The sequence below is a fragment of the Mytilus edulis genome, chromosome 12, assembly GCF_963676685.1.
Source record: "Mytilus edulis chromosome 12, xbMytEdul2.2, whole genome shotgun sequence".
Classification (NCBI taxonomy): Eukaryota; Metazoa; Mollusca; class Bivalvia; order Mytilida; family Mytilidae; genus Mytilus; species Mytilus edulis.
In genome coordinates this window covers 63,763,473-63,778,360 of record NC_092355.1, presented here as the reverse complement: position 1 = coordinate 63,778,360, position 14,888 = coordinate 63,763,473, and the positions used below count along the sequence as shown (strand labels likewise).

Genomic DNA, 14,888 nt, shown 5'->3' with positions numbered 1-14,888 from the left:
TGCAATCCAATTTTGGAAAGATTCAGCCATCAATATAAGACAATCAAAATTAAAGAAGTCTAAACAATGCCATTTTGTTATTGTATCAAATAAAATGCTTTGTTTAAGTCTGTCCAAGTGACAGAAAGAATGTTATATTACAGGGACAAATTTATTTACTAAACAGACAATTAAGATCTTCAACTATTGTTGTCGATCGATCGGCCTGTACATATACATGAAAAACGTTAAGAACTGAAAAATAATTCTTACTTACAGATAATGTTTGAAATGGTGTTCGGTATTATAGGCACAACTCCGTTTTAAATGTACATTTAGAGATTATATTAGTAATACAGACACACAGGTATTTAGAGATTTTTCCTTATAGAAATTTCTGCAAAAAGATGCCGAAAATCCATTAAAAGCATTAAAATCTCGAATAGTCATGATACTATCTTTGAAAAGGAACGAAAAAAAGTAGCAGAAATAAATAAACAAGTTCAAATTAAAAACCAATTAATATTGTTCAGAGAACAATTGAAGGTCTTCCCACCCTTAAAGATCAATTTTGATATTGAACTATGAAAATTCAGTTTGAAATATCATATCCAGCGGAAAATGAGAGCTTATTGTACACTGATTCCTATAATATATGGTTTCAAAACCTTTTTTCTAAATAAGGTTTAACTATGTCACTTCCGGTTTAATTTGATAGTTTACATGATATATATTATATAACCTATGAACTTGAGTTCAATTTAGAGGTCATAAACCAACGGCTTCAAATCAAAAGACCATAGGTCTTAATTATAAATGGTTATTGAGTTATATCATTTTATGTCTAATTTTCAATATGAGAGGACAGAAAACTCCAATTAAATGTTAGCGTACCCTTTTAACCAAAATTCATGGGTTACAACATATCGCAAATTACAATTTAAAATTCAAAAGATTCTAGGTCTCTATCACTTATGGTTTACAAGATGAACATGCATATCACTTATATCACATTACATAAGGGGAAATAACTCTCATATGGAATGTTCATATCGCTTCGGTTAAAATAGGACAAATCATGCGAAGGATATAACGAGCAATTTTATAAGATAAATTTGTCAGTTTCTTTTACGGTTACGGAGGAGATGTAGTCACAAGAAAAGAAAACAGTGTTCGGGGAGATAATTCTTACAAAGAAATTGGAAAAACCTAATAATCAGAACAAATACAATAAGTCTTTCCACAGAAAAGTGGAAAGACCTAATTAATGCTAAAGCAGTTTCATACATCGATTAAGAATAGACCAATTAAGTAAAACAAAACTCCCTCCTGTCATATTGGCGCAACCCTCTCCATACGAATCAGTTTAGATTTTACAATTGTTATAAATACAGATCAGCCATCAAATACCACTGCTCCATCGTATGGTGTTAACAAAATACTGTTTAAATACGTTATATCTCTGATGATATGTAATACTCAAACATTATTCAAACTTCTTTAGCGAGGGAACTGTCTTCACACACACAAACACTTCTTCAGCACTGTTATAAGGAATATCAACTGATATCGACACTACGTAAGTTTAATGGTCACTGTCACGATACCAGTTTTGTTGTCTGATTCGATATTGTGAATTAAAATACTTTAAAATAGGAATGGAGGGTTATGCATGCTCAGCAGGAAACGCCTACCCTTTCAATATTCCCTCAGTTTGTTTGGTTTTTTTTGGGGATTTTTTTTTTTGGGGGGGGGGGGGTTAAGATGTTGATGAAAAATAGTATTGTTTAAGTTACACAGTCAGTAAAGGTGTCTTAATAATGTTTTGATTTGATGTCATTAGTTCAGAAAAAAGATCATCAACAGAAAAGCAACAGTGCACAAAACATACCAACGATAAAGACATTTTGTCTGTATACTCTAAAAATCTGATAAAAGATCTCATGACAATTATTTCATAAAAATTATAAAAACTGTTGATATTCGTATATCTAAATTACTCGAAAAGCGGTTTTGGGTTCGTACCGGCAGCAAAGCAGCTAATAATGTACTGCTGCTGTGACGAATATACTACACAAAAGTACTACATATCGAAATTATCAATTCGTCTACATTCAGGTCCGTACGCGCAAAGAAAGTTGATACATGGTTAACAAGCATATCACTCCCAATACTCAGCCTAAAGCCTCCGAACTACACAAGCAACCATTGTAGTTCCGTTTCATCATTTTGCTTCTAGTGAGTGTTCTGCTACTTATCTGTCAGTGATTCTTAACTACATCCCTTAATACGTGTAATACTATCAAAGTAGTTGTTATACATGTTTTGTAATAAAGGTAACGAAAATCATGGTATTGATTATTTTTTGGAAAACATAACAAGTCGAGGGTGATCTCAGGTACTCTTGAATGTTAGCATATCCTACTCTTTATGTTGTACCCGTAGTGTAGCATCTGTAAATAAAGTCTTTAATGTTCAATCTGTAACTTTAATGGATGTTTAACATATACATGTACATTCTTCTGATCGAATCTATAGACATGCAGAGCGTTGTGATTCGCTTCTAGTAATATCGAGTATGTCTTTTGATACAAGAAATCATCGTATATATAGATACATTCATTATTCAACTTCATAAATTTTGTAACATGCTTAGCCTCGAAGTATAAACGTTTTCCTAAATTCGTAGTTAATTGAATTTTCATAGAGACTACAAATTTTAATTTTTAATACTCCCGGAATATAAATGTTGCTATTTGAACAATATTGTTTATGTCTTGTTTAAGAAGAAATAAGCATATACATATATTCTTTATTTATAATTTCATATCACATAATTTTATCGGTAACCTTCAAATGACATCCTTATGTTTACTAAATTATTCTTGAATTATAAGCTAAACATAGCTAGTGACAAAACATGGTTATTAGAAAAGGTCCCGAGAAGTCATGGACTAAAAATGTTTCCAGATTGAGGGATTGGTCTGCAAAAAATTCATATCTTGGTCCTTTTTATGTATCCATTTGTTGGCGATCCATTTTGATCCAAAAAATACTGGACATCCTGCATGTAATGTTGCTTTGTCACCCTGTTCATCTTTGTCCAAATTTGTAAAAATTAAAACTGAACCCTACAAAATTGATTGATGGTGTTTTAATTACAATCTAACATACATGTACTTTCAATAAATCCTGTTATCGGCAGTTACAAAAACCGAGTATCAATGTCTGAGTCTTTGGATGTATCCGAAACCTGATGAAAGGTTGATGAAAAGTGTGTTGTTTGTTGCGATCGGTTATTGAGATTTTGGCGTATTAAATTATAATCCTGGTACCTTTGATAACTATTTGATTCCATTTCCCAATAGCAAACATGAAGGAAGCTTTTATCGCGTCTTCCGTAATGATGTCGGTAATATAGTTAGTTTAAGTTTAAAATGAACCAAAAAATTCTATCCAATCATTTTCAACTCCTTCAACATTTATAATTCAGATTGAACTGAATATATAACGAAGTTCTTAGTCATTACCTCTAAAAGTTCAATGTAGTCCGTTATGCAAATGATCGAATGCACTACCATTAAACATTAAAATGTTGATTGAAGGGTGTTAAATTCATCTTCAAGCAATATTGGCTCTATCGTGATGGTTCTTTTTTTTATTGAAGACACTGGAGTGCCTCTAGAGTATCACGGGCGGAATAACGGACAATCATGTTACATAAAGAGGCAACTTATTATTCCGAAGGGACAATCAAACTGAAAAGTCAATATAAACAAACAACGTCATGGCCAAAAAAGAAAAAGGCAAGCATACTAACAACTGTACACAAAACAAAACAGTGAAAAAAACGAAGGAAGCCAAAATAAGGGGTTATCTTATGTGCTCTGGTAGGGTAAGGAGACCCACCTTCACATGTTGCATCCGTCAAATTGTTCATGTTAGTATAAACCCGGTGTTAAGTCTTAATCGGTAGGTCACATTAATGTTGGTCCTACATGTATATACTCTTCAACTTCGTACTTTATTTGGCCTTTTAACTTTTTATTTTAAATTTTTGAATTTGAGCGTCACTGATGAGTTTTTTGTAGACGAAACGAGCGTCTGTCGTTAAGGCAAAAAGTAATCCTGGTATCTATGATGAGTTTATCCATGAACAGAGGACGGGGCTGTAGTTTAATCAATTAAGGTCCGATGCTCCTGCCACATGTAGGAAAAGAACTCACAAACTAAGTTTTAATCAGGCTATTGATACAGTAGTTGCACTGTTTAGACAACTCGGAAACGTTTACTTGTTTTACGTTTATTGGTTTTATCTTCTGACAACAAATTTTGTAGCTCTTTTTATTTCAATCGCCAATACTGTAAAAATGATCAAATGTATCAAAGGACAATGTAATCACATCAGATTTTGATGTAGTAGTGCATGTTGATAAGTCGATACTATTTTATGTTGCGTTTTGTGTACTGTTCTCTGTCTGTTCGTCGGTGTTTTTTTGTTTGTTCATGATATTGTCAGTTTGTTTTCGACTTATGAATTAGGATATCCGTTTGGGCAAATTTTACCTCTCATTAAGAAATTAAGAAATGTAAAAATATAAAATGTAGATAAAATCTGTATTATCTCTAAAATTGAACGAACGTTAACAACCTCAATCAATAGGTTAACACACATTAGTAGAGTTCAATGATCTGGCTTGCATGACAGTAGTGATCCTAATTTTAGCAATTCATAAGTCGTCATGCACAGCTTTACCGTCAAATATTTCTCTGTAATATCGTAGTGGTGAAACATACAGTTTTAAGTGTCTAGGAAACCACAATGATAGAATTTATCAATGATACCTGCCGTATGATCAATTATGTCAAATACGGATGAGACTTACATGAGACTCGTCATTGCAGCCCAAATCAAAATAATTGAACCAAAATACAATACGAAATTAAAATGCATAAAAAGCAATCTAAAATCTTTATAAAAAATATTGCTAAAACCGTCTTATAAGTTATCAAATGTATCCGGATTATAATTCAATACGCCAGACGCGCATTTCGTCTACATAAGACTCATCAGTGACGCTCAGATCAAAATAGAAGTAAAGCCAAACAAGAACAAAGTTTAAGTATTAACACTGATAATAGAAAGTCCCTGGAATGTTATGTTAATATTTTCAGAATAATATATTGTATATACATATATACCTTCACAGGTGACACAGCAAGTCCTAATTCTGGGAAAACTGTCGAACCACCGACTTCCACGTCACTCAACTGTAATGCGATAAATGCATAATTTAGTTATTAAATAATAATTTAATGAAGTGAAATTAGAAGTTTTGTAGACAGAAATGTGATTGGCTGATTTAATAAATACTTGAACAGAAAGAAAACACAAATTGACAGAAAAACTAGTATATTAACTGTTCATCATAATATGATCAATAGTTTCTTTTAACATGTCACCTTCCTTGGGAGAAGTAGTATGGATGATCAATTATAATACTGAAACTAGTTATTAAATTTTTGGGCGGAATAAAAGAGGGGCGAAATATACCAGAGGGACAGTCAAACTAATAAATCGAAAATAAACTGACAATTTCATGGCTAAAATAGAAAAAGACAGAAAACACAAGTACACAAAATACAACATAGAAAAATAAGATTATGCAGCACGATACCCTTCATACACCTGGGAGATCTCATGTGTTCCGGGTGTGTACGGAGATCCTACTCCACATGTAGTACCTGTCGAAATGCACATTTGGTGCAGAAAACATCGGTTCCGTAATTAAATGGACTTTTCGAGTAGATATCAGGACTGATATATAAACAAATCAATAAATAACATTTCAATAAAATACAAGAGTTTCGAGGTGATACAAGGAACGGCAATGGCGTCTCCACAAAACGTATAGTTAGTAATAAGGTTAAATGTAGTACTTACGTAAAGTATTATAGTCAAAACCCTGTTTGTTGCAGTATGAAGAACACCAGAAAGCTGCAATATAAATAATCATGCAAACAATATTTTTTTTATATTTGATACTGTACAATTTGGAGTTTATTATGGCGTTCATTATCACTGAACTAGTATATATATTTGTTCAGGGGCCAGCTGAAGGATGCTCCGGTTGCGAGAATTTCTCGCTGCATTGAAGACCTGTTGGTGACCTTCTGCTGTTGTCTGTTCTATGGTCGGGTTGTTGTCTTTTTGACACATTCCCCATTTCCATTCTCAATTTTAAACAATATTGGTATTTTTTATATATTTGCTACTCATTTAGATAATGTTGATAAGTTTAAAACTATAAGACATTGCTTTTTATGAAAATTTTTGTCCATTGTAATTCACTTTTAACAATGCAAATGACGCATTATCATATATTGTACACATATTATATTGTCATTTAAAACAATTCGTGTTTGCTTACAAACAAAGTATGATAGTAAGTCTTTCACCTAATAGCAATATTACGGTTTTGCTTGCAAAACATGACAATTCTATAAATGTTAAACAATACTACATGTGGCATATATATCATGATAGTCATGCCTTCTTGGATGCTGACTCAAAACGTACCCTTCAAAAACTCGGTGCTAGCTGAAGCTTTTAAATGCATTTGCTGGGAAGTCTCCTTAAATTGCCTCGTTTTTTTTAAATTTTCATCAACTTATCTTATGATATGTTCTTATAACTATTGATCAGGTTATTTTTACGATGCAAGGTCATCACAACACACACATCCAGTTTGTTTGATATGAGCCAGCAAATAGTGCACAAACAAAAGCAAACATAATAGTCTACGTATTCTCTCTGTATTCCATTACTGTAAATATGCTTAACAAGATCTAATCACAGGCATAAGAAGAAACATATCTTTATGTGTGGGTTTAATGAAAGATGTTAGACGCGTCAAACAAACCACACTACTTGTGGTGTCGAAACTCATTCATACAGAGAGTGAAATAGTATAGATAAAAACAAAACGATTTACAGGTGCCTCATTAACAAAATAAAATAAATTCTTGGGAGTAAAAAAAACATTAAATAGACAGGTTGTATCCAGTAGGTCTACAGAAAGAAATACCAGTCCAAAGTTATGAATATGGCAGTTATTTTCAATTGGTTATTTTTGTGTTTGAGCTTTTATAATTTTGTAATTTGATAAGCGACTGTTTGTTTTGAATTTTCTTGTGAGTTTTTTTTCAACTTTTTCGGTCCTCTTTATTTCATTGACTATTTTATAACTATTTCGAAAAATTCAAATCTTACCAGTGTTTCATCCAGCCAATCAAAATGTGGCTGATATTCTCCGCCGATACCGTAATTTACAATCTAAATTAAAAACAAACATTTTCTACATAACTAAAGTAATGAATATTTTACAAATAATATATATTTACAAATGATAAACTAAGATAAGTGTTTAAAAAAAAAACGGTATGTCGCTAGATATCATTGTAAGTCAAAGACAACAACGACTACTGTAAACAAAGGGGATTAAAGATAGTAGAATGTCTATCCGTGTACTGTAGAAAAAGCACCAGTACACCTAGCTCTCTTAAGTTGTCAAAGAGTTGAAAGTTCACTTATGAAACTAACGAGCTTCAGTACATTAATGCCTAATTACTCAGTTTATTTTTATTGTATTGTTATTCTAACACACCCAAATCTACGGTAGTTGATTTTTGTGTATTTTTTTGTACAGCAGTAACAAATTACAATCCCTTTATAAGTAATGTTCAAAATTTTCGAGGAATGAATTTTCGGTTAAACAACCAGGATTAGTGATTCTTATTGGTCCAAACAGTTTCATAATGCACGCAGAAAACAAACTGTACAAACACATGTCAAAGATGATATGCGTATATTGTATAGCGCCAGACACATATTATGACTGCATTAGACTCATCACTGGTGTCCGTATCAAAACGTGGAAGGCCAGAGCTAAACCTAGTACATTTGTTTTACAAAGGGGAGTAATGTTTAATAAAAGTAGGATTTCAACTTCCTCGATAACGGACGCACAAAATTTATGTTTATAAAGAAAAAATTAATCTATAAATTCTTGATCACATGACTACTGTCAAATCATCACAAGGACAAATCAATCGTTTAATTGTCAAACTTTAATGTGTGTTTTAACTTTTTAACTTTTTTATAATAAAAGTTAATGAATTATACGTCATTGTATTTGTAAGTGAGGCGAGAGATACCAAAGTGATAATCAAAACAAAATGACAATACTAGGACAATAAAAACGAAAAATGACAAAATAAATAAAAGTATACAAAACAGCATTTTTGAACCCCACCAAAAACAGGGTTGATCCGATGTGATTTGGAAGGGTAGATTATCCGCCATATCTAGAACCCGTTGTGTTGCTCATGTAAATATAAAGCTGGGGATAAGTCTAATTCGGCATATTGGTATCTCAAAGTTTCATATGAAAAAGCAAATGGAATAGAAGCGTTTCTCGATATTCTGAGAAATTCCAACAAAATTTATCATTTCTATGGTAAGACTACAAAAGATATAAGCCTGATTTATCACGGAGGTGAACAGGTCGAATTTTTTTTACTCAGCATTTAGTTTTCTTTGTAGTGTTCTAAGACTGGTTACCATTTTTTCGTTGTTTTTGGTTGTTTTTCATAAAAAAAAATTGCGGTTTTCTGTCGAATTATAAATCCCCTTTAGATATATTCTGTTTCTTTTTCGGAATATCAACTATAAAAGTAACTTCATCTGAACACTTTTTTTCAGGGTTAATATTGGTAATTGTTGTGTTCCAGTCTGAAATATCTCTATATATTCTGTATTCCGTAATTTTATATTCCAGGCATAGATTACGTTAGCCGTTTTTTTTTTTGTGTGGGGGGGGGGGGGGGATTTTAGGTCCTTAATGCTATTCAACTTTGTACTTGTTTGACTTTATAACTTTTTTGATCTGCATGAGCGTCATTGATGAGTCTTGTGAAGACGAAATGCGTGTCTGGTGTATTCAATTATAATCCTGGTACCTTTGATAACTCATGTATTTATAAGTATTCAACCTTTTTTTACCTGCAAGTGATCAGCTTGTCGAATGTTTGTTCTCAGTCCAGTCAGACGTTCTAGAAGATCATTAAACTTAATTATATCAGGATCATCCATATCATCCATAAAGTTAAACCTACAACAAGAGTCAAATGGAACAGTTTTGAAATGAGTAAAAATAAGGGTATAATAAAATTGCTGATAACATACCTACTGTATTGTTTTGTGAGTGGGATATCAATTATCTTCAATTTTAGTGGATAAATCCCAAAATTTGATATTCATAAAAGCTGGTTTATTCTCTGACATTATTGTGCAATGTAATATAGAAATCCACTTCTTTATTTACCCAATTGATTACCTGTTGTAGTGAGATCAAAACTTAGAGCAGTAAAATAACACAGTATAAGAATAAGAAGATTGGCTCTTTTTTCAAATTGTTACGTTTACTTTTAATATACATTTGAATCAATTATTAACATTAAAATGGAGGACTTACGTCGAGCTAGTTCTTTTACTGGAATCAACTTTCCTAAAAAGTGAATCTTCACTAAAGATTTTTTATCTTTGTAACTGGAAATATAGAATCAATTATTAACACTAAAATTGAAGACTTACGTCGAGCTAGTTCTGTCACTGGAATCAACATGCCTCAAAAGCGAATCATCACTCAGGACTTTCGATCTGTGTAACTGGAAATATAGAATAAGTGTTTAGATAGACAATGTTTGATAGTCCTTTCTGTATATTATTTCATTCGTTTTATATATTAAAAACTATTTTCTGACCTCTTTTTCGGGTCAATATGAACTTCGGTGTAGATGGGTTGTTTTTTTTGTTTTTTTGTTTTTGTTTTTTTAGGGAGTGGTAATATCCGTCACTCATATCATATAACGTAGAGCCCTCATCATGTTCATTTGTAAAAACAGATTTTATTTTTTTCTCTTCAAGTAAACCAATCGTTTTTTGTCAGGGGGTATCATAGTAATTTATAAACTTATTAGTACAAAATGAAGGTGTTTCAAGGTTTATCGCCATATTGTGGGCATCAAATGCTTCCCTTTAAAAAGCAGACTTCGTGAATTGTTAGAAATAACACTTTATGTTGAAACTCTGTACTGATTATTTTTATTTCCATGCAATCGATACACTGAACAGCATGCACCGTACGAGAAAAGCAATCATGCCAGAATAACAATAGATTGAAAGTCAAATCATTTATAGAAATATAATCACAAACCACATTTTCAAAATGTTGTTAAAAACTAAAGCGGTGGAAAAATGAATATATTTTTTTTTATTTTTTCAAATTTTCAATAATGCTTTTTGTAATATTTTCCAATTAAACAATAAACATACGCACATTTCAGAGAACTCATTATATCAGAGTGTCAAAACTTAAGCCATAATGAACTCAAAATTAGTTATTCACAGTATGTGTTAAAGTGTATAATTATATGTTTCAAATGCTTTCTTTTCAAATAGATGTGCCATTAGAAAAGTTTGGTAGTGCATTATTAACAATCCGAAAGTTGCAGTTTGGAAATTTTGTAGACATAATGTAGTAATAAAATTGAGAATGGAAATGGGGAATGTGTCAAAGAGACAACAACCCGCCCAAATAAAAAACAACAGCAGAGGGTCACCAACAGGTCTTCAATGTAGCGAGAAATTCCCGCACCCGGAGGCGTCCTTCAGCTGGCCCCTAAACAAATATATACTAGTCCAGTGATAATGAACGCCATACTAATTTTGTTTGCCCTGACCTTGGTAAAATTAAAAAACTTGTTTACCCTGCCCATAACTATTACATTTCTTACCTGGTTTGAAAATCCTTTTAATTTCTCGATGAGATTCTGACTAATGATGTCATGGACGACCAGTATCATTGGAGATTTATTTATGTACTCAACTTTGATTGGTTGCTTGTAAAAAGTTAATTCTTGAAATCCTAAATATTTACAAACTCCACCAAAACGTGTATCCTAAAATGATTGACAAATAAATATATACAATATGAGTTCAATGTCAGAAAAATATAAACTTTTTTGTATGAGGCTGAGAAACTGGGGAAGGGCGAGGTTCTACAGAGCCCTTCCCAAGTTTTGCGCCGAATACAAAAAAGTTTATATTTTTCTGATATTGTACTAATATTATTTTTATACTGCAACTTAAATTAATACATTGATAGCTATTGTAAAACTTATTTCAACTTATGTTCATCCTTTAAGGAACCCCTGATTGTGGTAAAGTGATCCATGATGAAATTGACATTGCACACAATATAGCTGTGTTACTATATTTAGGAAATAAACACAACTAGTTACAGTATAAATCTTGAATAGTTGCTTGTTAAGGTAAAAACATAACTCATGCATTAATGTCTATCAAATTCCAATTCTGAAACAAAAGATCAGTGTATATGTTTTGTTTAACAAAGGCATTCATTTAACAAACAACGTCCAAAGATTACGTTTGTTAAGTTAATTACACCTTATGTAAGAATCCTAAGTTTTGATTGGTTGATAGCCAGTGTTTTTTTCACCAATTTACTTTTATCAAATGCATATCGTTCATTTTTAACGCCGCCGGGGTATGTGCTAAACTGATATACCTTTTTTACCCTCTCTGTCGTGGTATTTTGAACAGATATATCATGTTAAAGAGGGGTATTTGCGAAAAATACCAGTCGAGAGAATGTTAAATTTCGCAAGCCGTAAGGCGAGGGAAATTCATTCTATAGACTGGTATTTTTCACAAATACCCCTTAAGAACATGCTATATCTGTTTAATTACACCGAATGTTAACGTTCAAAAACGCATTGATGATCGTGACGTTACAAGCGTCCAGTCGGATAAAGTATTTATTGGCAAATACAACGGCAGAGAGGGTAAAAAAAAGGCATATACAATAGTTTTTATGATAAATCGAGAGAATCATTCATTTGTTCTAGGATTTGTGTTTGTGCATGTTTGTGCAAAAAGAAAGATCTTTTATCATCCTGTTTCGTGGCCTGCATATGTTTTGTTTTCAAAGCTACGTTTAGTTTTAAACTTACCCTGTTCAGACATGTATTTTCATATCTCTTCGTAAAGTTTCCATTTCTATCAAACTCTATCCCATAATATATCATGGAATTGGTTTTAAACATTGACTGAAATTCTTCAACTTCTGTTGCGTCTAAAATTTAAAAATACACGGATCAGTAACTTCATGTTTAGTTTTTTTTTTTTTATTCTGAGGTGTGTGATAGGATAAGTCAAAATGTAAATAAAACGGAATGACATAAACATTTATTTTCATACCAACTTATTTTTCAATTCAGCAATTATTAATGTAATTTCAGTGATGTTCGATGCTATTTTAAACAGATTCAAAAACGTCGAAGAGATGATAATACCAAAATGGACCTTATGTCCGACAATCGCAATTGGATTCGCAGTAGTGTCGTTTTTTTTTCTATTTGTAACTTATTCTTTAGTTTTCTATGTTGTGTCATCTGTTATATTGTTTGTCTGTTTGTCTTTTTCATTTGTAGCCATGGCAATGTCAGTTTATTTTCGATTTATGAGTTTGCCTGTCCCTCTAGTATCTTTCGTCCCTCTTTTGTACCTATTGTGTCTGTTTGTTTTGTTCATACATCATTTTCAATATGATAAAATTTGATGATATTGTCATACCAGTGAGAGGTTTAGCTAGCTTTAAAATCAGTTTCAATCAATCATTTTCTACATAAAAAAATGCCTGTACGAATTCAGGAATATTGCAGTTGTTATCAATTCTTTTGATGTGTATGCGCTTTTGATTTTGTCATTTGATTACGGACTTTCTGTTTTGAATTTTCCTCGGAGTTCATTATTTTTGTGATTTTACTTTTTTTTCTCTTGTAATAATTCTATAACCTGTCAACACTCAGGTTGAACATTAGACTCCCGGATGCAGTTTAACTGTAATCTTTGTTGACTCATCATGTCTACCGTAGAGGTGTTTGAAACATTACGCATACCATCTTTTATTCATATTAATAAACATAACATGCCAGCATTTCGATATGTTTTACTCACTAAAATTGACTATTCGCATCCTTGTTCGTACCCTCTCTATTCGATCCTGTAAATAAAGCACTAATGATATATCTCCCTTTAAGCACCTGCGATCACCCCCAGTTTTGGTGGGGTTCGTGTTGCTTAGTCTTTAGTTTTCTATATTGTGTCTTTTGTGCTATTATTTGTCTTTAGTTTCTTTGTTGTGTCTTGTGTACTATTTTATTTGTCTTTAGTTTTCTATATTATGTCTTGTGTACTATTATTTGTTTTTTGTTTTCTATGTTCTGTCTATTTGTCTGATTTTTTATTTATTTTTTTAGTTTTTAGCAATGACGTTGTCAGTTTATTTTCTATTTATGATAAATATTTTTCCATTTCTAAGTTTGATATTTATGAGTTTGATTGTCGCTCTGGTCTCTTTCTGAGCTCTTTTAAATCAACAAAATTATACACTTTCTTATTTTGTCAAATTTTCTGATGACGGTCGCATGAATTTTGTCTGCTACATCTATTGTGGAATTGAACATCAACTATCAATCGCTAAGTCTTATTGAACTATTGAAGATTTGTTATCTACAATTCATTTGATATATTTTGGTGTTTGCTTTTCGTGTTGTAAGGTGTTTCCGTTGTTTCTTTGTTTCGTTATTTTCCTCTTATAGTTGATGTGTTTAGTTTGTTACATGGATTTTGTTTTTGCGTAAACAGTAAAATCAAAAAAATACTGAACTCCGAGGAAAATTCAAAACGTAAAGTCCTCAATCAAATGACAAAATCATATAATAAAACACATCTAAGGAATTGACAACAACTGTCATATTCCTGACTTGGTACAAGCATTTCCAAATGTAGAAAATGGTGGATTGCACCTGGTTTTATAATTGATTAATGGCTATTGTGCAGCGGTGTACTACTGTTGCCTTTAACTATCATAATACTGAATCACCTGATATCCAATTTGGAAAATTGTGAATAAATTTTTATTCTTTTATTTCTCAATTGATAGCAGCAATACTTTGATAAGCTCTCTCTCTTACTTATTATGTTTACCTAAAAAATCAATATCAGTGACGATGCACATACGTTTTTAATTTGCAGTAATTCCGAATACATGTAATTCAGCAGTTTTGATGTTAGAAAATGGTACCTTCACACTGTCAAGGAATTAGCATTGACATCATTCCTTAGAAAGGGAACTAAATATCATCTACTGTCAATTATTAATTGGAATGAGTGTCATAGGATCATACACGATTCACTCCCAATTCAGAGTATAAAATGGAGAAAGTGAGGAAGAGCCGACCAAAAATTCTTAGATTCCTTTTTTTTTTATTCAAACGAATTTAAAAAATAGATATTCATAATTTTCCAGAACATTTTACTCCAAAAATAGTAGCCTTATTTCTCGTATCAACCATAAACTTTTGAAAGAACTAGGCAAGGATATTTTTCCCGCCTTATAAGCCTGTCACAAATATCATTATTGCTGGACCTTATCAAAATCGGAAAGAGAACAAAAATATGATCGACTGAGAAACAAATAATCGTTCATGATATCGAGTGTACTGAGATTCATTTGTTTTCGTGGATACCAATTTTCGTGCAATAAGGAATCATTGTATACACTTGATTTCGTTGTTTTTCGTGAGTTTGCTAACAAGCCAATAGAAAATTTGTACTTTCTTAAACATTTGAATTCGTGGTTCAATTTAACCCACGAAATCAACGAAAATCAGTTAAATGAAAAACGTTACTCCTCTAAACATTTAAGGAATGACTGTAATATTTTTTCTGTCTATGAAGAAATAACATAAAAAAGTTGGTA

General features: G+C 31.8%; 1 protein-coding gene across 1 annotated transcript; it reads right to left on the bottom strand.

Annotated features, from left to right (window-relative positions):
* Window positions 1-2,924: 2,924 nt before the first annotated feature.
* On the bottom strand, window positions 2,925-13,100 carry LOC139497759 (prolyl 4-hydroxylase subunit alpha-3-like). The gene is made up of 9 exons (XM_071285995.1): window positions 13,082-13,100; window positions 12,076-12,197; window positions 10,837-11,001; window positions 9,635-9,708; window positions 9,044-9,152; window positions 7,253-7,315; window positions 5,924-5,977; window positions 5,182-5,250; window positions 2,925-3,110 (listed from the first exon to the last, which is right to left on the bottom strand). Exons 1-9 carry the CDS (start codon window positions 13,098-13,100, stop codon window positions 2,934-2,936), a joined length of 852 nt encoding a protein of 283 aa, XP_071142096.1. The 3' UTR covers window positions 2,925-2,933.
* Between the last annotated feature and the right edge of the window lie 1,788 nt (window positions 13,101-14,888).